Source organism: Amblyomma mixtum, chromosome 7 (genome assembly GCF_055824585.1).
Source record: "Amblyomma mixtum isolate Tamu chromosome 7, ASM5582458v1, whole genome shotgun sequence".
Classification (NCBI taxonomy): domain Eukaryota; kingdom Metazoa; phylum Arthropoda; class Arachnida; order Ixodida; family Ixodidae; genus Amblyomma; species Amblyomma mixtum.
The window spans coordinates 65,633,272-65,658,708 of NC_143018.1; the positions used below are offsets into that span (position 1 = coordinate 65,633,272).

General features: G+C 51.9%; 2 protein-coding genes across 6 annotated transcripts in view; one reads left to right on the forward strand and one right to left on the reverse strand.

Moving 5' to 3' along the window:
* Positions 1-2,444: 2,444 nt before the first annotated feature.
* Positions 2,445-25,437, reverse strand: part of LOC149336347 (uncharacterized) — a 63,180-nt gene continuing 40,187 nt past the window's right edge. For all 5 annotated transcript variants that reach the window (XM_089552840.1, XM_089552839.1, XM_089552843.1 and 2 more), the window contains 2 exons: positions 4,267-4,372; positions 2,445-2,664 (listed from right to left, as the gene is read on the reverse strand). In XM_089552840.1, the coding sequence (XP_089408966.1) occupies positions 4,289-4,372 (84 nt within the window). In that variant the 3' untranslated portion in view covers positions 2,445-2,664; positions 4,267-4,288. The remainder of the gene's footprint in view (positions 2,665-4,266; positions 4,373-25,437) is intronic.
* On the forward strand, positions 16,030-19,780 carry LOC149336348 (uncharacterized). The gene is made up of 4 exons (XM_089553608.1): positions 16,030-17,934; positions 18,358-18,846; positions 19,315-19,452; positions 19,706-19,780. Exons 1-4 carry the CDS (start codon positions 16,030-16,032, stop codon positions 19,778-19,780), a joined length of 2,607 nt encoding a protein of 868 aa, XP_089409734.1.

The following is a 25,437-nucleotide window of genomic DNA, read 5'->3' on the forward strand; positions in this document are numbered from 1 at the left end:
ACCTCGATGTGCAGTGGTTGTGTATCCCCAGTCAGTATGCTGACTGTTGAAGTCCCCACCGATGAGTAGGGGATGTTTCCCTGCTAGATGATGTAGCTTTCGCAGAAGTGATTCTAGCGGGGCCATCGGCAGGGACGGAATTTCCCAAGTGGTCGGAATTTCCGGAGCCCCTCACTACGGCGTCCCTCATAGCCTGTGTTGCTTGTGTACCTTAAACCCCTGTAAACTGTGAACTCTCATACCTAACATTCCCTTGGGAAATGAACACGGTAATGACACAAATCGACGTACAGGGACAACTGTTGAAGGGTCACAGGTACCCTGTGCTCTGCGCTTCATGCGGCTATACGCAACGTTCATTAGTGCACTGGCTTATGAATTAAAGCAAGCATCTTTTCTTTTCAGCTGCGGGAGACTCGAGTGTAAATAAAATAACTCTACAACCGGTTCTGCGTTAACCTTCAAGCTGTAGTGCGCCAGCCGTGGCGCCAGCCCTCGCCGGCACAACTTACGCGTGCTTTCCTACGCCTCCGGCAACGTGAGGTGAACGCTGCTGCTGCCGAAGTCTGCGGTGTCCCTTGAAAGGATCCAGACCAACCAGACCGGCTTTAACCAGACCGCACTCCGCGCGCCCCCGCATCGGGCGCGCTCTTTCCTTCTCCTCCCTTTTCCCTCTTGCAGCGGCGGGGCGCGCGACAGCTCCGTTACGACACTCAGAGAATAAACGGTTGAACTGCACAGACGTCTCGTCTTGTCTGAGAATCTTCGAGCAGCTTACGCCCTACAAAGCTAATAATTTAGGTCGTCATTTTTATATGGAAAGTAGCCGTGCATTCTAAGGTTGACACATGCGTTTTGATGCCTGCGTCGTAAACGAGAGAAGCGCCAACATTGATGGAAAATACTGCTATCCTGAATCGCTCGCTTCTTGGTTGGCTTATTGGGTTTGGTTGGGTTTATTGGGGTTTAACGTCCCGAAGCAACTTAGGCTATGAGGGACGGCCGTAGTGAAGGGCTCCGGAAATTTCGACCACCTGGGGTTTTTTAACATGCGCTGACATCGCACAGTACACGGGCCTCTAGAATTTTTCCTCCAAAGAAATTCGACCGCCGCGGCTGGGTTCGAACCCGCGTCTTTCGGGTCAGCAGCCGAGCACCATAACCACTCAGCCACCGCGGCGGCCTTAATGGCACTGTAAAAACAAGCAGTGATGCCCTGTTCACATTCTAAAAACAGTAGCAGAGGGGATGTTTAAAAGCTTGAAAGGCCAACTGCACCACTGTTTGAAAATTCCGCGATTTTAAAGGATTCAAATCTATATAAGCTGCAGGTGAAGCATGCCAAGTGTTTTTGCGCCTGCATATAAAAGAGTAAGAGAATAGACTTAAATTTTAGGTTCCTCCTCACAGCACCACAGGAATGGAGAGAAGCTCGATGTGACGTCACTGAAGGAAAATTTTAAATTCCGCTGACGTAAACCACACCGTGCCGTGCTTCGTTCTATGCTGCCAAACAGCGCTCGGCGGGCATTGCCTTCGGTGGCGCCAATTTTCTTCCCTTCAAAGCAAGTATTTATGCATTGGAAATGTACCTGTAATGTCGATGACAATCATGTGGCCCCCACTTGGAACTGTGCGCTGCGGAGAAGCCTCAAGGCCGTCTCGATTTTAATCGTGAATTACGTCATCATTTGGAATGATAGCCGAAAAGCACTTCGCGTGCTTCACGTGCAAGTTTCACAGGTTCGACTCCTTGAAACCTGTAGACTTCTAAAACCAGTTCCCCTTTAATGCGCCAGCAACAACAAGACCAACGTAAGAATTCGCCGATGCTTGTCTGTCCGAAACCACTCTCCGCGACCGTGAGGTTGTTCGGGAGTAGCAATCTTGATCGCACAACCCAGAGCTCCCATTAGCATGACGAAATCCTGATCGCAGATTCAGTACAACACGAGCACATGGGCACGCATATTATCCTGCCTCAAAATCTTTCACTGCACCAGGTGAATGCGAGCACAACAAAACGCTACGTTCCATTGCGCAATAAACTAACGTTGTTTTCTTTCACAAATCAACACAAACCATTTTTTTTTCTGAACACAACGTTAGAGTAGCCTGGGCGATCTCCGGCGCGAGCCAGCGCGTGTTGGTTTCCACGAGACTTTTTAATAACACTTTTATTTCGATATTAGAGGTGTACACATTCCTGAAATGTCAATACCGAAGATGGATTTTTATGTGAAGAAATTTCCATACCCTCGCCGAAAGCTTCCGTTCTCTCCGCACGTCGTCCAGAAAAGTTCCTCAGCGTAGCCCGTAAATGAATTCAGAAAATATTTTATTTAGTACCCCTCATAATAACATTTTGCTCATGGTAGCCTGAAGCTCCACCGTTGCTACACTTCAGCTCGAGCAAAGCTGAAGGCTCAGCGATGAAACGGATGGATGGTAGAAAATGAACACAGTTTATTTTATGTACACACACGCACACCTTCGATATTATTTACAAGGGAACACAAATCTACATATGTGAACGAATACTGAAACAAAACAAAACAACATGAGAACGCGTCTCCGCGTTGCTGCAGAAGGTCAGGATTGAGCGACATTCGGTTGCACCGCCACGCGCCCCAGACTTCCACACGAAACCTAGATGAAAACAATCTGAAAAATAAGAAAGAATACAAGCCAGGACAAAATGAGCGACGACAGCGTTTAAGTTCGAGAGTTTATATAGATGAATGCACGGACTGGATGCACAGAAAGATGCGGATCGATATTTCAAAGGTTCACACGTAGACGGAGAAATGCATTACTAGACAGAGGCAAAGGAAATTGAACGCATACTCTACTGACGACGTCGGTTTCACATCGAAATTTTGCCATGCAGCAGCCTATACAGGGTGAGATTAAGAAGTTTGTGGAGATACGGTGGCTGCAACTGGCGAAGGACAGGGTTAATTGGAGAGACATGGGAGAGGCCGTTGCCCTGCAGTGGGCGTAGTCAGGCTGATGATGATGGTGATGATGATGAGCTTATACAGGGTGTTTCACCCAAGACTCCACGATTTCTAAAAGTAGGCTTTTTGACTTAGAATAGCGCTTTTTTCGGTATAGCATTGCCAGCTGTGTAGTACATCAGAATACAGCTAAGACGTGCTAACTAGAAGGCCGGTTAATCAATTCTGAAATGTCAACTTTTTAACTATTACTTTTAGGCTCCTTTATTTTGAGGCTGTAGCGCGCTGTAATAACCATATCAGTTTTTAATATGGGAGTAATTACTCATTCACATCCACCCGAGCGCAGCCATACGGCTACAAAGGAAAGCTATACAGCTTTCTCAGAAACTTCGTAGTTAAAGGAAAATTCCTCCTGGTCCGGGGTTCGAACCCGGGACCACCGCTTCACCGGAGCAGTCGCTCTACCAATTGAGCTAACCGGGACGGTAAGCTTGTGGTAGGATCAGAGCGCCCTCTCGCCCTACCATAAGCCTGCCGTCCCGGTTAGCTCAGTTGGTAGAGCGACTGCTCCGGTGTAGCGGTGGTCCCGGGTTCGAACCCCGGACCAGGACGAATTTTTAACTGCGAAGTTTCTATAGCTTTCCTTTGTAGCCGTAAGGCTGCGCTCGGGTGGATGTGAATGAGTAATTACACCTTTATTATAAATCTACTCCACCTTGAGGGATTCCCCTAAATATTTGGCCAATATCAGTTATTAGAACTACTAAAAGTCGGCTACCGTCAGCGCTGTGTCCCAACAAATTTGGATTATTTCAACGAGTTACGTGCACTGGAGAAGTTGCTTTGCATGCAAGGTTCTCGAAGGCGTATGTATTCTGGCGAATCAGGCAGCCAAAATTTGCGCCACAATACGGAGGGTAACCGTGTTTTCGAAATTTTAAGGACTGATATGGATATTATTTGCGGTTGGCTACACGGCTCTAAGTAATTAAAGAGCCCAGCAGTAATAGTTAAAAAGTTTACTATTCAATATTAGTCAACTGACTTGCTAGTTAGCAGGTCTTAGCTGTATTCTGAGGTGCTACACCGCTCACAATGGTGTGCCGGAAAAGCGCTCTTCTACCTGAAAAACGGAATTTTTAGCAATTGTGAAATATTAGGTGAAACACCTTGTATAAATGACTTTCTTAGTGTCTATTCGGTAGGTGTTGAGGCGACAAACTGTATCAAGCCGGCTACTGGTCAGAACTAGCAATGTACTACGACAGAAGGAGTCAGGCAAGAACCGAGGACACCCGCTTACCTCGTTATGAACGATGGAGCAGTCAACGGCAAGGGTTGAAGCTGTAGGTGAAGTCGTCGACAGCTATCACGCCAGGCTTCCCGTTCGTATAGGCTTCAATGAAGAACTGCGTGGAAGTCAAGAGCAAGCTAAGCACCAACTGGTGAGATTCGTCAAACAAGACCGCAGCGCGAGCGACTCCGGAAAACAAAACTAGCCAAGAAATGCTAGAATAAACAAGCAAATGACCCGTTTGCAGGTGAGGTCCAAATTTAGCCCTTCGGTATTGCCACCATTACTGTAGTGAAGAAATTGCAAAATTCGTTTTGAGGAAAAGAAATGACGCGGTAACTGTCTCACATATCTCTGTGGACACCCGAACCGCGCAGTAAGGGAAGACATAAAGGAGGGAGTGAAAGAAGGAAGAAAGAAAGAGGCCCCGTAGTAGAGGACTTCGGAATAATATCGACCACATGGGGATTTTCAGCGTGCACTGACATCCCAGAGTAGACGGACATCTTGCGTTTTACCTCCATCGAAATGGGCCCTCCGCGGCCTGCAGGTGAGGTGAAGCATAAGTCAGGGCAAAGCATCGTCAAAAAAAAAAAACACTGTCAGAAGGAGGGGGGGGGGGAATGTTGTAAGCAGCCACGGATACGTGCCTCGTACCTTGCCTTCGGCATATTAGTGAGGTGTGCGCATATACCGCAATATCACGTGACCCCGCCGTTCACGTAGCGTGTGCTTCGCGCTTCGTGCGACCTGTCCACGGGTGTGACGCATGGTCAGAAAAAATTCAGGAGGCACTTTGGCTCTCTAAAGTGCTGTAAGGCGAAAGCGTTTCCTTCCCGACTCCGGCATGCACCCTATGCCCAGAACCCTTCGCTTCTTCCCTCCACATCCTTTCCCTCTGCCCGGCGGACCCTACCCCGCGGGACCTAGAGAACCTCAAGACCTGGGAGGACTGGGAGACCCTGCTGCGCTCAGAGGACCCGGCCGTGCAGACCATCGCCTCCGGCAGGGCTGCCAGTGTTATGGACCTCAGGAACATAAACACTTGAGTGCAGTGGGGTCGTGCGGGGACCCTGGGGCGTGCCCCGAATTACTGTTGTAATAAAGTTTTTTTCTCTCTCTTTCCTGGCGCACTGTTTGTTTTTATGTACATTTTCATTTTTCATTTTTTTATTTTTGCTCGTTTTCTTGTTTTTATTTTTCTTTTCCTTCACTTTACTCCTTTTATTTTACTTATGAAACCTATGCATTCACTAGATGCGCCTTTATTCATGCTGGAACCTAGAGCCTTCTTGGCGGAGTGGCAGCGTCTCCTCTTCAGATGCCAAAGGCCCTGGTTCGATTCCCACCCTCGGCGAAGTTTCTTTTTAAGCAGTGACGCCGAAAGGAGGACAAATCTGCCGACGCGTCTGTAGACACGGCTGCCGACATTCCTGCCGACGCGTCTGCTAACGACAATATGAGGCATTAAAGGCTGTCGCCTTAATACACTGGCGAACACTTCGAAGCGAAGGTTTATTCGAGGGAGGCCCGAAGCCAGCGAACACGCGACGCGTTGACAAGGCTGAACCAGCACTTGCTCGGGACGCTGCTCGGAAGCACCGGCGTAAGCGGCCGAGCAATTAACTGGCTCTCGTTGACGCTTCATATTTGACTGTCGCGGCATTAACACCAGACATCTTTATTCTCTGCCATGAGTTTGCCTTGCCAGCAGCGACTATCTCCTTTTTTAGAGCGCAGCTCTTTGGCGTCCGTTCCTGGGTTTCGCGTCGTCGTCGGCGTTGTCGTCGGCGTCGGCCTCGTAACCAGCTCCGCCCCCCTTTCATCCGCAGCTGGGGTTGACTCACTATCGGCGTCAGCGGCATCAGTCAGTCGCTGCTATCTCTTCCCTCCTCCCTTTATCGTGTTGTCCGCTTGCTGCGCGCGCTTCTGCCCCCATCGTTTGCCGCTGGGTGTACACGCCGCCCCCCTCCCCCCCCTTCCTGCGAGTCTCCGGTTGTCAAAGCGCCGGCTCGAACTTAATTCCTTTCTTCGCTCCTCCTCCAATGCAACCCCTGTGCGGTGGCAATCAGAGAGCCAGATCGGTGGCGGCGGATCTGTATATGTGCACCGCCCGAGCCGAAATTGCGAATACGTGTGAAAAATAAAAAAAAAATTCTGTGATAGCGCATACATGTGTTGCTCGATTTCTTTGCCTCAATCTATCGAAAAGGTGAAACAGCCTATTTGCTGCGCTCAAATTTCTCATTAGGAAGTAACGTAATCGTCGGTAATTTTTTTCAATGTTTATATACGAAATGGAGTGTTTAGAAAAAATTTTATTTACATATGTACACATGCCAAGGTTACAAGATACATTCATATTTACAAGAACACATGACACATGTAAGGAGAGCCAATTAAAGAGGTACCATAAACATTTCTAAGTAACTAACAGGAATGGTCGATGTAAAATAGGAATGCATATATACCGATTGTCAGAAGAGCGAAAAGGCAATAACTGGACATTGAAACATTGAAAAGGATACTTTAGCGCCAGTTTGGCCTAAAGACCAAGACAATACGACCGTTATTTACAGAAATAAATGGGCATGACCACTGTCGGAGAAACTCTTCCTCACCCAAGAAAAAGAGTTCCTCGGACAAAAAACTGATCAGCTCCCGTCGGAGACGGCCGAGAATTGGCCACACAGCGCGGCGTCGAAAGCCACTAGCGACCGCGGCGCATCGACTGCGCCATAAACTAAAAAGACCTGCAACTATTAACAGGCGAGCGAAACGGCCGCTGGGGAAGCGGCCGCGGGAGACGAAGCACGAAATGCCCTGCCCACGAAATCCCGCATGAACCGCGCGCCAAAAGACACGCACTACCACGCAGGTGACTGTAGCGTGGCGATTAGATTCCGAGAGCGGGCAATTCGGACAGGTACTGGAGCGTAACACACCCCACCGTTCTAACCGATCACAAGTAGGGAGCACTGCCCAGCCAAGTTTCCAGACAAAGTCACGTAGATGATCTGGGAGAGGTGTCGACGCTAAACGCGCCCACTGAACCCGGCGCATAGGTGAGCGGCGAGACGGCGGCACAACAGGTAACAATTGCGTGCCCATAACAACAACAATAGGTAACAATAGCGTGCTCACTGCACTCGACAGTTCGAGCATTCGACCGCCGCTCCAGCACACTGTACAACTCGTGCCACTACACGCGACGATCAATTAAGCAATGAGTGATTAATTAAAGGAGCTAACTTTTCTTCTGAATTGGTGAGCCATCGAGCACTTGCTAAATAAATTCTCTCTACACGCCACTCCCTGCGTTAATCTTCAAGCTAAGTTTATATATAAATTTATTTTTTAATCAGAAAAGTAGTCAAACATTGCAAGTTTAACACACGCAGTTTCATGCTTGTGTCGTAAATTGAAATGCGGCCGCTGTGGCTGGATTCGAATCCGAGTGATTAGCTACTGAGACGCAGTATCCGCTCTTGAACCCGGATGCGGCGGGCCCGTTTCGATGAAGGCGAAACTCAAAAGGCGACCATCGCCACCAACCCGGCTGCCACTGTTATGGACCTCAGGAACGTAAACACTTGAGTGCAGTGGGGTCGTGCGGGGACCCTGGGGCGTCCCCGAATTCCTCTTATAATAAAGTTTCTCTCTCTCTCTCTCTCTCTCTCTCTCTCCCACGTGCTATGTTATGTCAGCGCTCGTTGAACTTCTGCTGGTGGTCGAACCACTTTCTCTGTTTCTTCTTTCAGTTACTTTCCATCACTTCCCTCACGGCGCGGTTGATGTGACCACCGAGGAGTTACTGCGCAATTTCCTTTCCTCAAAGCAATGTTTTAAGGCGGAAGCCTTTAATGCCTCATCGTTGTAAGCAGGAGTTGTCGACAGAAAATGTCACGCTTTTCAATTGGTCGAAATGCTCGTGACGTCACAGTGCGCGAATTTCAAATGGGGCCAATTGTACTTTGGCTAGTAACCATGGAACCAATCAAAGGGATCGTATAGTGATGCTCCTACTAAGTTGGACTGAGTTTAGTTAATTGGTTAATTAATCAATTAGCCTAATTAATATAGAGCAGAATGAAGAGGTCAGAAGAAAGAGGAAAAGAAAAGAGAAACGCGCGCCGCAGCGACAACAGCGTCCGCGGAAAAAAACAGATAAGTACGAAACCACGGTCGCTCCACCACCACGCACTTCCCCACACAGTTCGACGTTGCTCGTTTCTTATACGTTGTGTCGAACATCCTAGACAGTTCCAACAATTGACAGGTGAATGACAGAACACGATGGATAGAAATACAATAATATAAATATGAAATAGCCTAATTAACCTTTCTAGTTAGACCGCATAAATCAATAAAACCGAGAACGAAATTGGTCGAGTTGGGGAATCGAACCAGGGTCTCCGGAGTGCGATACGAGCACGCTAGCCACTCCGTAATGCCAGCTGAATGGTTTGGAATGAACAAAGGCGCGTCTAGCTAATACGGCGTCTTCGTTCCCTCCCATCTTCCCCCTTTCCCTTACGGCGAGGTGCAGGTGTCCACCCAGATATGCGAGAGAGGCACATTTCCTTTCCTCAAAAAATAAATTTACCGTCCAGCAAGGCGTACAGCCGAATTGGCGATGGCGTTCTGTGGACTCCCTGGCAGCGTTGCAAGACGCTGTCGCGTTCCACTCTTACAGGCGAAGCTTAACATGTTAACCACACATCAGTAACACACGCAGACAGCCAATGGACGCGTCATTCGCTGGCAGCACTTGAACCATCATTCACAACCACATTCGTGACAGAATGCTGTACTAAGGCTTTCGCCTTGCACCACTTTAGTCGCCAAAGTGACTCCTAATTTTTTTCGCCATTTCTGGAGAACACTGCTCTACCGACTCGTTATTAGTCTTAAAGGTCAACTGCAAAGAAATTTTACATTGCCTGGAATTGTTCTTAATACGCTGTGTACGTCACAGGTGACCTCGGATCGGGGATTGATGAAGGAGCGCACGCACTCATTCAGCGAACTGACGCAGGCATACAGAGCCTCACGCCAGCTCTACCCCCCCGCCCCACCCCTCCCTAGATAACAAACACGCAACTCTCTGAAGCAGACTACAGACACACACTCTCCCCTCACCCCTTAACCTAGCCCACTATCATCTATCCTTTCCCACTCCCGCATGTGCCCTATGACCAGAACCCTTCGCTTCATCCCTCCACATCCTTTCCTTCTGCCCGGCGGACCCTCCCCCGCGGGACCTAGAGAACCTCAAGACCTGGGAGGACTGGAAGACCCTGCTGCGCTCGGAGGACCCGGCCGTGCAGACCATCGCCACCGGCCGGGCTACCAGTGTTGTGGACCTTAGGAACATAAACACTTGAGTGCAGTGGGGTCGTGCGGGGACCCTGGGACGCGCCCCGAATTCCTGAGTAAATAAAGTTTTCTCTCTCTCTCTCTCTCTCTCTCTCTCGGGACGCTGCTCGGAAGCATCGGCGTGAACGGCAGTTCAATTTACTGGCTATCATTGACGCTTCGCACTTGACTGTCGCCGCATTAACACCACATCTTTTATGCGAAGCATATTACTAGAGGTACACTACAGCCCTTCGCCGTGGTTACGCGCCGTGCACACCACGTGGTACAGTGACGTCACACCACGTGACATACCACGTGACACATGACGTCACGACAGAGGAAGACGGGGGTCCACCTCGCGCCGTCGCTGTGGTTGCACGCCGTGCAGACCACGTGGTACAGTGACGTCACACCACGTGACATACCACGTGACATATGACGTCACGACAAATCGCCGCCACGCGCTGGGAGAGGGAGAACGATGCCATCGCACAGACGCCGGAATGTCCTCGAGCGGCATTCCCGCGCATTTCGAACGCGCGTTCACACTCGGTGTAGGTGAAACGCTCGCTCCACCGGGCAGGCAGACGCGGCTTCATGGCAATCCAGGCGCTCACCCAACGCGCGTCTCGGGGTTAGTCGGCGTTCCGCTGTAGCCATGCCGTTGTCTTCCCCCACGACGAAGGCTTCTAGTGGTTGTATTAAAATGACCAAGTATTCAACCAAGGAAAGCCATGTATTACCAAGCCTAGCCACCAATATGTTTCGCATCTGACTAGGCTTAACCTTAGCTAAGCCTCAGCCATTTTTTATTCCCTACCATGAGCCTTCCCAACTGCGGCTATATTTTTTCCCAATATTGATATGAAATCGAGTACACCACTTGACAGTTCGAGCATTCTACCGCCCCTCCATCGCACTGTACAACTCGTGCCACTACACGCGACGATCAATTATGCACTGAATGATTAATAAAAGGAGCTAACTTTTCTTCTGAGCTGGTGAGCAGTCGAGAACTTTCTAAATAAATTCTCTCTACACACCACTCCCTGCGTTAATCTTCAAGCTAAGTTTATATATCAATTTATTTTTTATCACAAAAGTAGTCAAACATTGCAAGTTAAGCACACGCAGTTTCATACTTGTGTCGTAAATTGAAATGCGGCCGCTGTGGTCGTGGTGGTGAAAACATTTATTACGAATGAGCAGGAGGTATGTTTGGATCAGCCCGTAAGGGACCGATCCTTACAAACACTAGGTGGAGGTCCCTAGTATGGGACCCCAGTGGCGGTTGCCGCCGCCCGGGCGCGCCCGACTAAGGCTTGTTGGGCCTGTAAGTCGTGGCAGCCGAGCAGGGTCGCCTCCCAGTCCTCCCGGGTTGGGTTGGGGATGGGGGGAATAGCGGGGTTGGAGGGACAGGCCCACACCATGTGATAAGTGTCAGAAGACACTGCACTACAGTGGGGGCAGCTGCCGCTATAGGAGGGGTTAAAATGTTTTAGCGCTGCCGGGCACAGCAATGTATTGGTGAAAAGGCGGAGAAGGAGCCGCTCATCCGCCTTCTTCAGGCCTTTACATGGGCTAGGGTAAAGGCGATGACAATTTTGATAATATGTTGTAATATCTTTGAATGTATAGACCGGATTAAAATCGGGTTCCTGATCGGACGGGGAGGAGAAAACAGCCCGGTGAGAGAGCGCGCGGGCGGCTGCGTCTGCTGCCTCGTTTCCTGCCAAACCCTGATGAGCAGGGGCCCATATGAGGTAACGGTGTGCGGGGTCCGTATCCCGTATGCAATTTTGGTATATTCGATAGGCTAGGAAGGGAGTGCAGCCTTTTTCGACGTTCCGACAGGCCCCTCGCGAGTCGGTGATTATGTATTTTGAATTGGAATGTGAGCCCGCGAGAGCAATCGCGACCTCTTCTGCTTGTGTTGCACTGCGGGCTCTGAAAGTTAGGCCGTTAACTGTGTTGTTGTTGTGAACTACCGCGGCCGTGTACCATCCCCCGTGGTGAGGGCCGGAGGCGTCCACGTAGTATACACCTGTTTTGTTGCCATAATATCGGGCTAGCGCTTCCGCTCGTGCCAGGCGCCGACCATTATGGTCTTCATGTGACATGTTTGCTGGAAGAGGCCGCACGTGGAGGGCACGTCTCCACAGTTCCGGGATGCGAAACCTGTCTTCCATTGGAGGGATGTGTTGGATATGGAGTCGAGCAAGAAGGCGGCGACCCGACTCCGTTAGCGACAAGCGCGTGTACTGGTTTGTAAGGTGCGCCTCCCGGAGTTCCCGGAAAGTATTCACCACCCCAAGAGCCATAAGCCGGCTGTTTGAAGTAGTGATGGGGAGGTCAAGGGCACGTTTAACAATTTTGCGAAGGATGACCTCAAGGGCGTCCTCCTCTTGTTTCCGTAGGTGGAGATAAGGAGTCGAATAGAGAATTCGACTAGTTACGAAGGCGTTTGCCAGCCGCAAGGCATCCTTACTTCGTAACCCTCCGCGTTTGTTGGAAACCCGGCGGACCATGCGGCCCACCTGGTCCCCCACCTTACGGAGTTTGGCCAATGTAGTGTCTGGCCGCCTGTGTTTGTGGATGTAGAGTCCGAGCACCCGTATCTCATCACTTTCGCGTATGGGACCACTCTCAAGAGAGAGAGATATTTTAGTTGTGCACTTCTGTGAGGGGCGGAGGTGCACAAATTCCGATTTTTGAGGGGAACATTGAAGACCGCAGCGGCGGGCGTAGCGGTCTACTATCGTCGCCGCTGTTTGAAGGCGGGCCCGTTTCGATGAAGGCGAAACGCAAAAGGCGCCCACGTGCAACGTTACTAGAACTAACTCGTTGGTTCTAGTAACGTTGCCCACGTGCTATGTTATGTCAGCGCTCGCTGAAGTTCCACATCCTTTCCCTCTGCCCGGCGGGCCCTCCCCCGCGGGGCAGGACTGGGAGACCCTGCTGCGCTCGGAGGACCCGGCCGTGCAGACCATCGCCACCGGCCGGGCTGCCAGTGTTATGGACCTCAGTAACATAAACACTTGAGTGCAGTGGGGTCGTGCAGGGACCCTGGGGCGTGCCCCGAATTCCTGTGTAAATAAAGTTTCTCTCTCTCTCTCTCTCACACACACACAGAACTGACCGTGAGGGTACATTTTAAGGAAGACAGCAGTCATCAGCACCGGTGAAGGCACATTGGAATGGTTTTACTTTTACGATGTTGATAATTAAAAAATTAGTAGCGTGCTCATGTTAAAACTGGAAATTAAAAACAGGAAAATATGACCTCCAGTCAGTGGAATGCGAACCTACGGTTTGGTTTGGTTTATTGGAGTTTAACGCCCCAAAGCGACTCAGGCTATGAGAGACGCCGTAGTGAAGGGCTCCGGAAATTTCGACCACCTGGGGTTCTTCAACGTGCACTGACATCGCACAGTACACGGGCCTCTAGACTTTCGCCTCCATCGAAATTCAGTCGCCGCAGCCGGGATCGAACCCGCGTCTTTCGGGTCAGCAGCCGAGCGCCGTAACCACTGAGCCACCGCGGCGGGGTATCCGAACCTACGATCTCAGTACGTCTCTCATAGCCTTAGTCGCTTTGGGACGTTAAACCCCACAAAAACCAAAAATTTCAGTATTCATTTATTTATAATTCCTGCATAGCCAAAAGGAATTATTAACTGTAAATCTTCCAGTTTGGGGGGGGGGGGGGGGGGGGGAACACATAGAAGATTGGACAGCCGTCGCCTTAGCTCGCTTGGTGGAGCACCGCACGCGACATACGCAGGTCGTCGGTTCGGACCCCACTCGTGGCATGTAGTTGGTTCTCGTTTCTTATGGAGTAGTTGATGAAGTGAGTGCACTATTAATTTCTAACTTATCAACACCACAAATAAAGAAAACATTCTCACATGGTTTAATTCGTTTCGATGACTGCTGGCTTCCTTAATATGTATGCCGGAACGATCCCCTCACTTCCCTACCCTCGTCTGCACAATAAACGTGACAATGATATGTGTTTCTTAGAGAACCACTTCTGTTGTAAGCGTTTAGAATGCTCCAGAGCACACGAAGCGTGCACCTTTCGGCATATTACTCAGATTAGCAATTTACCGTTTGTTACGTTGACATTGACCAACGAGAACTTAACTCAAGGCGGACAAATTAGGAATGAAATTACAACTTTTCTCAGGCCGTACCAATTGAGAATAAACGGATTACGGACGGCGTGGACTCAAAGACTGGCGGTTGAAATGTGGTTTGGTTGGCCAATTCATGTACTGCGGAAAAGTTTAGAAATTTGTTTACGTGAAATTATTATCATGCCGAACTAATCTGTACCGTCGTGGGCATGAACGCACATGCGGCAATCGCTTCCGAAGCACGGCAAACAGCGAGCTTTCTGTGGCATACAGCGACCTCTTTTCTTTCATCTGATATTCTTGTGCGGTCCTTGGCTAGTTTGTCCAGGATTAAAACTTCCCATTGGCTGCGGCTGTACAGTTTACGCGAAGGCTTCAGAAAAAAATCTGCCTCTCCCGAAACCGAGAGTAGAGTAAGCATGAAATGTTTGCGGATATAACACATTGGTTGTAGATGGTACTACTCAAAATCTTGAAATGGGTCTAGTGTTCAACACACCACACCACACATACTGTGCACTGGTCCATGTGTTTCTGGCAAGGCTACCCGTCATCCCCCACCACCCCAGTCCTCCCAGGCAGATCCGAGAGACCAGGAACTCAAGGCTTTGCGTGAAGAGGTAAGCCGCCTTTCCTCCCTCCTAAGCACCCCGCCCCCTCCATTCCCCCTAAACCCGCACCCGCTGTCATTAACTCGACCCCATCATCCACAGACACTTCGAGCACCCCTCCCGCAAAGAAACAACGCACCACAGACGCCACACCCCCTCCCGTGTCCTTAGAAATAGACGCTAAATTAGCAGCACTCGAAGCCAAATTTGACCACAAACTAAAAGAGCTAGACGCACGCCTCGAGGCCAGATTCAATCACCTTGCCGCCACCCTCACCGAAAAACTTGAGCAGCGCATGGACGCTATGCTTACCAAGATGATGGAGCTCTTGGAACATAATCTTAACCATCGCTTCACCCAACTTCAAACCCCCTTGTAGGGTTCGGCACGCTGCCGCCTCTTTTTGTACATGTTTTACGAACATTCCGCGAGAGGAGAGTGGACTAGGCTGCGCGCCCCGTTTTGTTTCGTTTTGTTTGTTTTGTTTTAGTGCGTGCCGTTGGAAGGGGAGGAGCGGCTCGAACGCCCATGCTCTTCGGTTGGTCTCCCCGTTCGTTCTTGCGTTTTCCCTTGCCACTCCAGATGGCGGGGCTCTCTGCCGACATCGACCTTGGGCTCCTGTCCCCCATCTTCCCGGAATCCTGCCTCCCGGGGGGGAGAAGCCGCCGGCCATAAACAAGCGAGAACGGTCTCGGTTTCGTCGCGTTACGCGACGGGCGGTATACTAGGCCAGCACGGTTAGGAGCTGAAAGTTTCCGTTGGCCCCACACGTCTGGCGCGCCTCCGCTCCACTTGGCGGAGGATTGCGCAGCCAAGTAGGGAGGAATTTCGGGGTGAGGAAAAAGGCGCTGACATCAGTTCTGAGCTTTCTTATTCGTTAAAACTGATGTCAGGCGGGAAGCTGTAGCACTGTTTATTTTTGCGTGTGGAAAGGGCCGCGGGAAAAATCGTAGTGGACTCTTGAGGAGACCCGCGCCCGAGGGCTTTGGGCTCTAGCTACTCGTGGCTGTCCGGCGCTCGGTCGGGCCGAGCGCGGAGTAGCGGCCGTTGAGAGCTGGTGCAAGGCGCGCCAGTTCGACTGTTGGGACGTGTTGTCCCTCGCCTCTGTGAAGGCGGTCGGCTAGGCCGGCCGCGGATAGTTCGACCGTACTGAATCTTGTACCCATCTGTAAATAGCCTGTATAAAAGTTCTTCGTTTCTCCGTGAATCGCTTCGCCTTGAAGTCACTTCATCGAGAAGCCCTTCAAGCGGTGCATCCAGTTGCTGGAAACCACCGGACCAACACCACCGGCACAACTTTACTGGCGCAGTCGACAGTACTGGTGCACTGCAGCGGCTCCCAGGAGAGGACGAAGTTCGGTATCCAAGGCGAGATACCGAGTGGACGACAGGCTAAGGGTACGAAGGTGCGAGGAGCATCGGGCGTGAAACGCCGAAGACAAGGCCTTCAGCGGCGGCAATTGGGAAATTGAAGCAGACACGACCTTCAGCGGACGCCAAGTGGCATCCCCGAGCAACGGCAGCAGCTAGCGGCTTCAATCGGCTCCTTAGGTGGTCGACTTCATTCTTGCCCGAAAAGAGGACACTGCGAGCAGCTCCGAGTGAGTTCCCTGGTTCCTTTTTCTTGACGGTCACTGTTTGACTACGGCGGGCGTAGTTAATGATAACCCGATTTGGGCATCTTAACCCTGACAAGGCATCCACAATTAACAGCGATAGTGACAGTGGTGACAGTGGGGACGGTGGTGACAAGGGCAGCAATGAGGTGTCGAGGCCACGGCGTAGCCAAAACATTGATAAAGAGCTGGAATTGTACGAAAAAAAGATAAAAGCCTTAGAGCTTGAAATGCAAATCATTCGTGCTCGAAGCCAGAATGCTGCGCCTTCCGAAGACGAACGGTTGAGACAGTACGCTAAGCTACTCGCCGGCGCGTTCCCCAAATTGCCTGCAGACGGTGAAGTGCCCGTCTGGTTCGAATCAGTGGAATGCTCGCTCAGGGCTTACAACGTTCTGAAGGAACACTGGGCGCAGCTTGTGTTCCCGGTGCTGGCCGAGCGGGTGACCTACCTATCGACTCGGTTCACCGCAGAACAGCACAGGGACTACGATAAGTTGAAGACGGTGGTCCTAGACGAGTTAAAACTTTCAGCCGCAGAGTACCAAAGGCGGTTTTCAGGGGCCACCAAGAGGCGCGAAGAAACTTGGAAGGGTTTTGTCACACGTGTCCAGAGTTACTTAAATTTTTATTTAAAGTCTCGGGGCGTGTCGACTTTTGACGGACTTCTGAAGCTTCTGGTCGCCGACCAGCTCAAAGAGGGGCTATCAGAAGAAGCACGGAAATATGTCAAGCTGCGCGAGGGTGAGAAATGGCTGAACGCGGATGATATAGCCGCATTGCTACAGACGTACGAGGAAGCCGCCGGGAAGGGAAGCGCACAGAGGAAAGCCGACAGCTTTAAGGGTTTTGATAACCGGCCAAAACCGAGGTCTGAGGCCCCACCTGCTCAGAAGCCTGGGGCAGAACGAGGAGACGTAAGGGCTGCAGTCAGGCCAGGAGGAGAAAAGAGAAAGGAATCGCGATCGGGTGGCTGTTTCCGATGCGGAAGCTGGCGGCACGTTGTTGCGAACTGCCCATTTGATCGTGAGAACCCAGCTGACAAGCGAGAGCGTCCGCCGCGCGAGGATAGGTTAACGGCACGCGTGTCCACCCATGCCTCGGAGACCAGGCGTCCAACTCTCAGGGACGTTAAAATCAGCTGTCGGGAGGCAGTTTTCAGCGCCATTTTGGACACCGGCGCAGATATCACCGTAGTGCGCGAAAGCCTTGTACCTGAGGAGTTTGTATCCCCAAATGGGACAATCGATCTCATCTCCGCCTTCGGAGAAAAAGTAGAGGCGAAGCTGGCAGTTGTTCCGTTGAAGCTGTATCGTGGTGCTTCCTTAATTGAAAATGTGGATGATGCGACACCGGTGACGTGTGCGCTCACCGACAAGCTCACGCACACCGATTGCCTAATCTCGGCAGACGCATGGGAACAGCTGCACGACACGCGCAAATCGGACAGCGAGGGTCTCGTGCAGGCGGTTGGAACTCTGTCGCCGCCGGGTGAAGACAGACCGGATGAATCAGGGCCAGACGCGGGTGCCGAGTCAGTTTTGACGTTCGAGGACGAAATCCTGCCCGAGCGGACCCTTGACAGAAATGAAGGAGAGCAATCACAGACGGATAGCACGGCTGAGCTTGGCGGAGCACAGATGTTTCGGGTTGAGCAGCGTGAGGACGAGACACTGCGTGAGGCCTGGCAGAACGCTAAGCAGGGAAAGGCGGGCATGTCAGTCGTAGACGGAGTTTTGTATCATAAAGACCAGGTGCTAGGCCAGGGGGTACAGCAGCTAGTGCTGCCAAGATTACGGCGCGAGGCCGCACTAAGCCTAGCACATGAGTCCTATTGGGGGGGACACCTGGGCTTTCGCAAGACTAAAGCTCGCCTCAAGTACAGTTTCTACTGGCCGGGCATGGAGTCGGATATTCGCAATCACTGTGACAGCTGCCATGGCTGTCAAGTGCGTTCAGACCACCGGCGAACTGATAGGGTACCGATAACGCCTCTCACTCGCCCGAAGTTTCCTTTCCAGAAAGTGAACATAGATGTCATAGGTCCGATCGAGCCATCGTCTGGCCGAGGACATAGATACGCGCTTTGCATAATAGATCTGTGCACGCGTTGGCCAGAAGTAGTCTGCCTTAGGTCTTTGTCCGCCAGGGCAACCTGCGATGCGCTGCTTTCGGTGTTTAGCCGGACGGGTGTTCCCGAGGTAGTGTGCTCAGACTGCGGCACCAATTTTACAGCCGCACTTACGAAGCAATTTCTTGGAAGGCTCGGCTGTACCCCACGCTTTTCCGCCCCAAATCATCCGGAAAGCAATGGCTCGGTGGAGAGGTGGAACAGAGTCTTTAAGACCATGCTCTCACACGTAATTGAAAAGGAACCGAAAAACTGGGACAAGTTCATCCCTTTTCTTCTTTGGGCCTATCGAGAGGTGCCGCACGACACCACTGGCGTGTCGCCCTTCCGAATGCTTTACGGCCGAGACCCAGTAGGACCACTAGGTATCCTAAAGCAAAGCTGGGCGGGAGATATTGAAGTATCCGGGGAACTGGCGAGCGCCCCGGCCGAGTACCTGAAGAAGCTGAAAGCACAGCTCGAGATCGCGGCCGACACCGCAGAGCTAACGACTAGAAAACAGCAGGAGGCGTACTCGTCACACTACAACAAGCATGCAATGGTGAAAATCTTTCGCGAAGGCGAGGCGGTCCTCGTCTTCGACGAAAAGAGGCCAGGGAAAATGTGCCCAAAGTGGCTGGGGCCGGGGGTGGTGACAAAAAGGTACCGCGAGCACTCGTACTACGTACAGATGAGTGACGGTCGCCGCATGCTAGTACATGCAAATAAGCTACGCCCCTACGTCGGCAAGGTGGGTTCGGTGAGCGTCATATTTCATGACGATTGCGACTTCGGAGAAGTCGAATACACCCCGCGCGCACAGAACCTCCTGGAGGACTGTGTAGTTTTTAAGCCTGATAGAACAAGCCACTTAGACAGGGATGCCGCGGCGCTGGTGCACGCCACGTTCGAGCAGCACCAGGCATTGTTTCGGAACGAACCATCTATCGCACGCGTGGGCGAGCACAGCATAAAACTCGCGGAGGGGGCAAATCCAAAGCGAGGGCACCCTTATAGGATCCCAGAGGCTTTAAAAGACGAAGTAACGAGGCAGATTGATGAACTCCTCGAACAAGGCCTCATCTACCCATGCAAAAGCCCTTTTGCACACCCGATCGTGTGTGTTCCGAAAAAGGGCGGGTCGGTACGTCTTTGCATAGACTATCGAGCGCTGAATGCGGTGACCGAGACGGACGCATTTCCTATGGGTTTCCCCCAGGAGCTGATCATGCGAGTCGGAGCCGCGAGGTTCATAACCCTTCTGGACCTCAGGCGCGGCTATTGGCAGGTGCCGCTCGCTGAGGATTCTCAGCTTCCGACCGCCTTCATCTCGCACCTAGGTCAATTTGCCTGGCGGGTAATGCCTTTCGGTCTTAAGAACGCGGCGGCTACCTTCCAAAGGAACATGAACCAGTTACTAGCCGGGCAGGAAGAATACGCTTGCGCCTATCTAGACGATATCGCCGTGTTCAGCCCATCGCTCGAATCGCACATCCGTCATCTGCACCGTGTGTTTTCCACTTTGGAGGAGGTGGGCCTGCATGCTAGCTGGGAAAACTGCCAAATAGCGCTGCCCTCAATCCGCTACCTGGGGCATGTTGTCGGTTCAGGCCAGCATGGCCCAGCCAAGGAGAAAATTGAGGCTATTGAAGGCATTCAAGTCCCTAAGACCAAGAAAGAATTGAGGAGCTGCCTAGGGCTATGTGGCTACTACCGTAGCTATGTTCCGAATTTTGCAGAAATCGCTCTGCCACTAACACGCCTAACGGGCAAGGGCGTGCCGAATAAAATACCATGGCCAGATGACGCCGACAGAGCCTTCAAAGCCCTGAAAAAAGCTCTATGCGAGGCGGTTGCACTGACCACTCCGGACCCACGGAAGCCGTATCTGCTTTTCACAGACGCGTCGGCAGTAGCAGCTGGTGCCTGTTTGGCGCAGCTTTCTGACAACGGCACTGAGACGCCGATAGCCTTCGCCAGTCACAAATTTACACCCTCGCAGATGCGATGGGCTGCAATCGAAAGGGAGGCATTCGGGGTAATCTGGGCACTAAAAAAGTTTGAGACGTGGGTGTTTGCCGCCGCCGTGACTGTCATCACTGACCACAATCCGCTCTCATTTCTTACGAGCAGCGTGCCCCAAAGTGCAAAGCTTACGCGCTGGGCTCTGGCGCTCCAACGCTACAATGTTAGCATTGAGCATCGCAGGGGAGTCGACCACGGTAACGCGGATGCCTTGTCTAGGATCCCCAACGCTTGTTGGAATACTACACTGGCTGACGTCCCGCAGTGACCGCTGGGAAACTGGACCGGGGAACAGTGCACACAGACTCGCTGGACTTAAGAGACACACCCTGATCCAACCCAGCGAAAGTGGTAGCGTTCTGTGTGTGTTTGTTTAGTGGACTCTCTAGCATGTATCAGTGAAGTGTGTGACGAAAGGCCGCGGCATGCTGGCCCACAGGCTCCTGCAGCTTACTCGTGCCGATGTACTGAACTGCTATACTTGCCGAACCCTTTGTGTTGTTTGTTGCCTCGGCTTATCTCTTAATAGATTAGCCGAGTCTTGGGGGGAAGGTGTAGGGTTCGGCACGCTGCCGCCTCTTTTTGTACATGTGTTACGAACATTCCGCGAGAGGAGAGTGGACTAGGCTGCGCGCCCCGTTTTGTTTCGTTTTGTTTGTTTTGTTTTAGTGCGTGCCGTTGGAAGGGGAGGAGCGGCTCGAACGCCCATGCTCTTCGGTTGGTCTCCCCGTTCGTTCTTGCGTTTTCCCTTGCCACTCCAGATGGCGGGGCTCTCTGCCGACATCGACCTTGGGCTCCTGTCCCCCATCTTCCCGGAATCCTGCCTCCCGGGGGGGAGAAGCCGCCGGCCATAAACAAGCGAGAACGGTCTCGGTTTCGTCGCGTTACGCGACGGGCGGTATACTAGGCCAGCACGGTTAGGAGCTGAAAGTTTCCGTTGGCCCCACACGTCTGGCGCGCCTCCGCTCCACTTGGCGGAGGATTGCGCAGCCAAGTAGGGAGGAATTTCGGGGTGAGGAAAAAGGCGCTGACATCAGTTCTGAGCTTTCTTATTCGTTAAAACTGATGTCAGGCGGGAAGCTGTAGCACTGTTTATTTTTGCGTGTGGAAAGGGCCGCGGGAAAAATCGTAGTGGACTCTTGAGGAGACCCGCGCCCGAGGGCTTTTGGCTCTAGCTACTCGTGGCTGTCCGGCGCTCGGTCGGGCCGAGCGCGGAGTAGCGGCCGTTGACAGCTGGTGCAAGGCGCGCCAGTTCGACTGTTGGGACGTGTTGTCCCTCGCCTCTGTGAAGGCGGTCGGCTAGGCCGGCCGCGGATAGTTCGACCGTACTGAATCTTGTACCCATCTGTAAATAGCCTGTATAAAAGTTCTTCGTTTCTCCGTGAATCGCTTCGCCTTGAAGTCACTTCATCGAGAAGCCCTTCAAGCGGTGCATCCAGTTGCTGGAAACCACCGGACCAACACCACCGGCACAACTTTACTCCCCTCCACTCCCACCATCCTTCCTCCGCAAGCACAAACCACCTATCCTGAGCCACACATACCAATTGACACCCGTCTTACTTCCATCCTCAATCCCCCCACCATCCAATATGGCGGGGGGAACACTAATTATCTACCCATTTTAACTTGGAACTGCCGCGGCTTCCGGGCAAAGCGCACGCCTCTGCAACTTCTCCTTCCCACCATCACAACCCCGCCCCACATACTACTTCTACAGGGGACTGCACACCGGGAAACCCTCCCCTGCTACACATCTACACACTCGGATACAACTAACACACCCAGGGCGTCCACACTCATCCACCGCAGCCTCACCTACAAAACTCATTACATCACGTCCGAGACGCCCTGCGTGATCACGGAACTTATACACCACAGATTCACTTCCTTCTATATTTATAGCAAACATATACCACCCCCCGTCCCTGCCGATGGCCCCGCTAGAATCACTTCTGCGAAAGCTACACAATCTAGCAGGGAAACATCCCCTACTCATCGGTGGGGACTTCAACAGTCAGCATACTGACTGGGGATACATAACCACGACACATCGAGGTCGCAGGCTCTGGATGCTCTTGCAGAACCTCCAACTCACTGTGCACAACACGTTTCAGACGCCTACGCGGATCGGCAACAGTGTCAGCATGGACACCAGTCCTGACCTGACGCTGAGCCGCTGTATCCGCGGCGTTACCTGGAGCAGAACACAACATACACTGGGCAGTGATCATTATATTATACAAATCACTGTCCCGTACAAACCACCCCGTCACGCAAATACAATACACAAATTCATTAACTGGGATGCATTTCGCGCTGCACGCACCGCCCTCCCAGACACTCCCATCGCAGACATCGACGAATGGGTGCAGTCACTCAAGCATGACGTTCACCACAACATGCGAGGCATTGAAACTAAAACCGAAACACCGACCCTTGACACACGCCTAGCCCACCTCTGGGAGGCTTATCACAGCATCCTAGAACGCTGGAAAGGCAACAAACACAACAGAACGCTTAAGAAGCGGCTGGCCGCGCTGCAGACACAAATACAACAGCACTCTGAGGAGCTCTGCCGATCCAACTGGGGACAGATATGTGCCGGCATCGCCGGAAACCTGTCCAGTGCATGGCAACTCCTCCGACACCTCATTGACCCCACGCGCACCAAATCAGCAACACAGCACCACGTGACACGCCTCACACATTAACACATTGGCGATCCCGACACCCTTCTAGACACACTCCAAACCATGTACACATCTCCAGGCGGCCCCATACCTCTACCGCACTACACAGGACGAGCAAATCCAACACTCGACACCGACATCACGGAGACGGAAGTCAGAGCGGCCCTCCTGACTCTCCGCGCCAACTCTGCACCTGGTGCAGACCAAATCACAAACTCCATGCTCCGTAATCTGGATGACCAATCGATCACCCACATTTCGAAATACTTCAACCAGTGCTGGAAGGAGGGTAACCTACCGCAGTCCTGGCGCCACACGAAGGTAATATTCATACCTAAACCCAACAAACCACTTACACTTCAAAACCTTCGCCCGATTTCGCTAACCTCATGCCTCGGGAAGCTCCTAGAGCATGTTGTGTTAGCGAGACTCACAAGTCACATGGCGGACAACAATCTTTACCCGCACAGCATGGTAGGATTTCGCCCCCATCTATCCGCACAGGACGCCATGCTGCAACTCTCACACGACATTTTCGACCCGCTTCTTCCGGGTCACACTAAGGCAGTTTTAGCTTTAGATCTCTCCAAAGCTTTTGATCGCACTGAACATCAGGCGATCATGACTGCTCTATCCCCCTTGAATGTGGGTGCGCGCACGTATGCCTACATTCAAGCATTCCTCACTGACCGCACGGCTGAGATACACTTCGGCCCTCTGTCTTCCCCCTCCTACACGCTTCAGAGTACCGGCACCCCTCAAGGGTCCGTCCTTTCCCCCTTTCTCTATAACATTACCCTCATCCCCCTCGCCCTAAAATTGGCCACTATTCCCCACCTGAAGCACACTCTTTATGCCGACGATATCACCCTGTGGACCACTCACGGCAGTGACGGAGACATAGAAAACACCTTACAGGAAGCAGCCACCCTCACCCAAAATTACGCACGGACCATCGGACTGTCTTGCTCCATCTGCAATTTTAAATTATGCGAAGGGATACATATCCAGCACCGCTGCTCGTTTACTACGTTTCTGGCAGCCCCGGCGCCTCATCACCCTCATCTGGACGCCAGCACACGCTGGCCTCCCTGGAAACGAGGAGGCTCATTCCCTAGCCCGAGGTCTCACATTCCGGGCAGGAGTCGAGCCCCCTCTACGAGCCTCGGAGCGCCTGCTCTCCTTCCGTGATATTCTCTCGTACTACCGAGACAAACGAAGGGAATACGCACCCCCAGCTCCATCCCTCACCATACCGCAGGCTGCACATTGGCGACAACTACAAACCCGAACTGCTCCATACCCAATACGAGTACTGCTGCATGCCCGATACCCAGACCAATTCCAGTCATCATGCAAACTTTGCGGCAAACCAGGAGACTTCTTACACACCCTCCTCACATGCCCCACCTTCCCTCATCCCCCATCACCAACCGCGGCGGAGTCTTACTGGGAGTCTCTTCTGACCAGCTCGTCCGCTCAAGACCAGCGCCGGATCATCTCCAGCGCTCACAGAAGGATTGCGCTCCAGGGGCTATCCTTCGCGTTGTAAGGGTGCCTCCTCCTCACATTGAGGAGGCATCCAAGTGCCATGTAGGGGGCTTCGCCCCCACGATTTACATCATTGGCAATAAAAGTTTCCACCACCACCACCACCAGCGAACACGCGACGCGTTGACAAGGCTGAACCAGCACATCGCTCGCTTATCTCGGGGAGCACTTGCTCGGGACGCTGCTCGGAAGCACCGGCGTAAGCGGCCGTGCAATTAACTGGCTCTCGTTGACGCTCCATATTTGACTGTCGCGGCATTAACACCAGACATCTTTATTCCCTGCCAGGAGTTTGCCTTTCCAGCAGCTACTACTTCCTTTTAAGGCGAAAGCCTTTAATGTCTCATCGTTGTAAGCAGCAGTTGTCGACAGAAAATGTCACGCTTTTCAGTTGGTCGAAACGGTCTTGACGTTACAGTGCGCGAATTTCAAACGGGGCCAATTGTACTTTGGCTTGTAACCATGCAACCAATTGAAGGGATCGTATAGTGATGCTCCAAGTAAGTGGGCCTGAGCTTAGTTAATTGCTTAATTAATCAATTAGCCTAATTAACTTTTCTAGTCAGGCCATATAAATAAATAAAACCGAGCAGGAAATTCGTCGAGCTCGAGAATCGAACCCCGGTCTCCGGAGGGCGAGACGAGCATGCTACCCACTCCGCCATGCCAGCTCGATGGTTTGGGAAGAACAAAGGTGCGTCTAGTGAATACGGTGTCTTCGCTCACTCCCATCCTCCTCCCTTCCCTTCCGGCGAGGTTTGGGTGTCCACCGAGATATGAGAGACAGATGCATTTCCTTTCATCAAAAACCAATTTACCTACGAGCGAGGCGTATAACCGAATGGGCGATGGCGTTCTATGGACTCCCTGGAAGCGTTGCAAGACGCTGTCGCGTTCCAGTCTTAGAGGCGAAGCTTAACATCTTAACCACACATCAGTGACCGCACTTTAGGTAAAAAAAAGTGGCCCCCTGAATTTTGACGGGTGTCCACCGAGATATGTGAGACAGTTACTGCGTAATTTCCTTTCCTCAAATACATTCATTTTCTTCATTACGGGCCATCTTTGTCTTT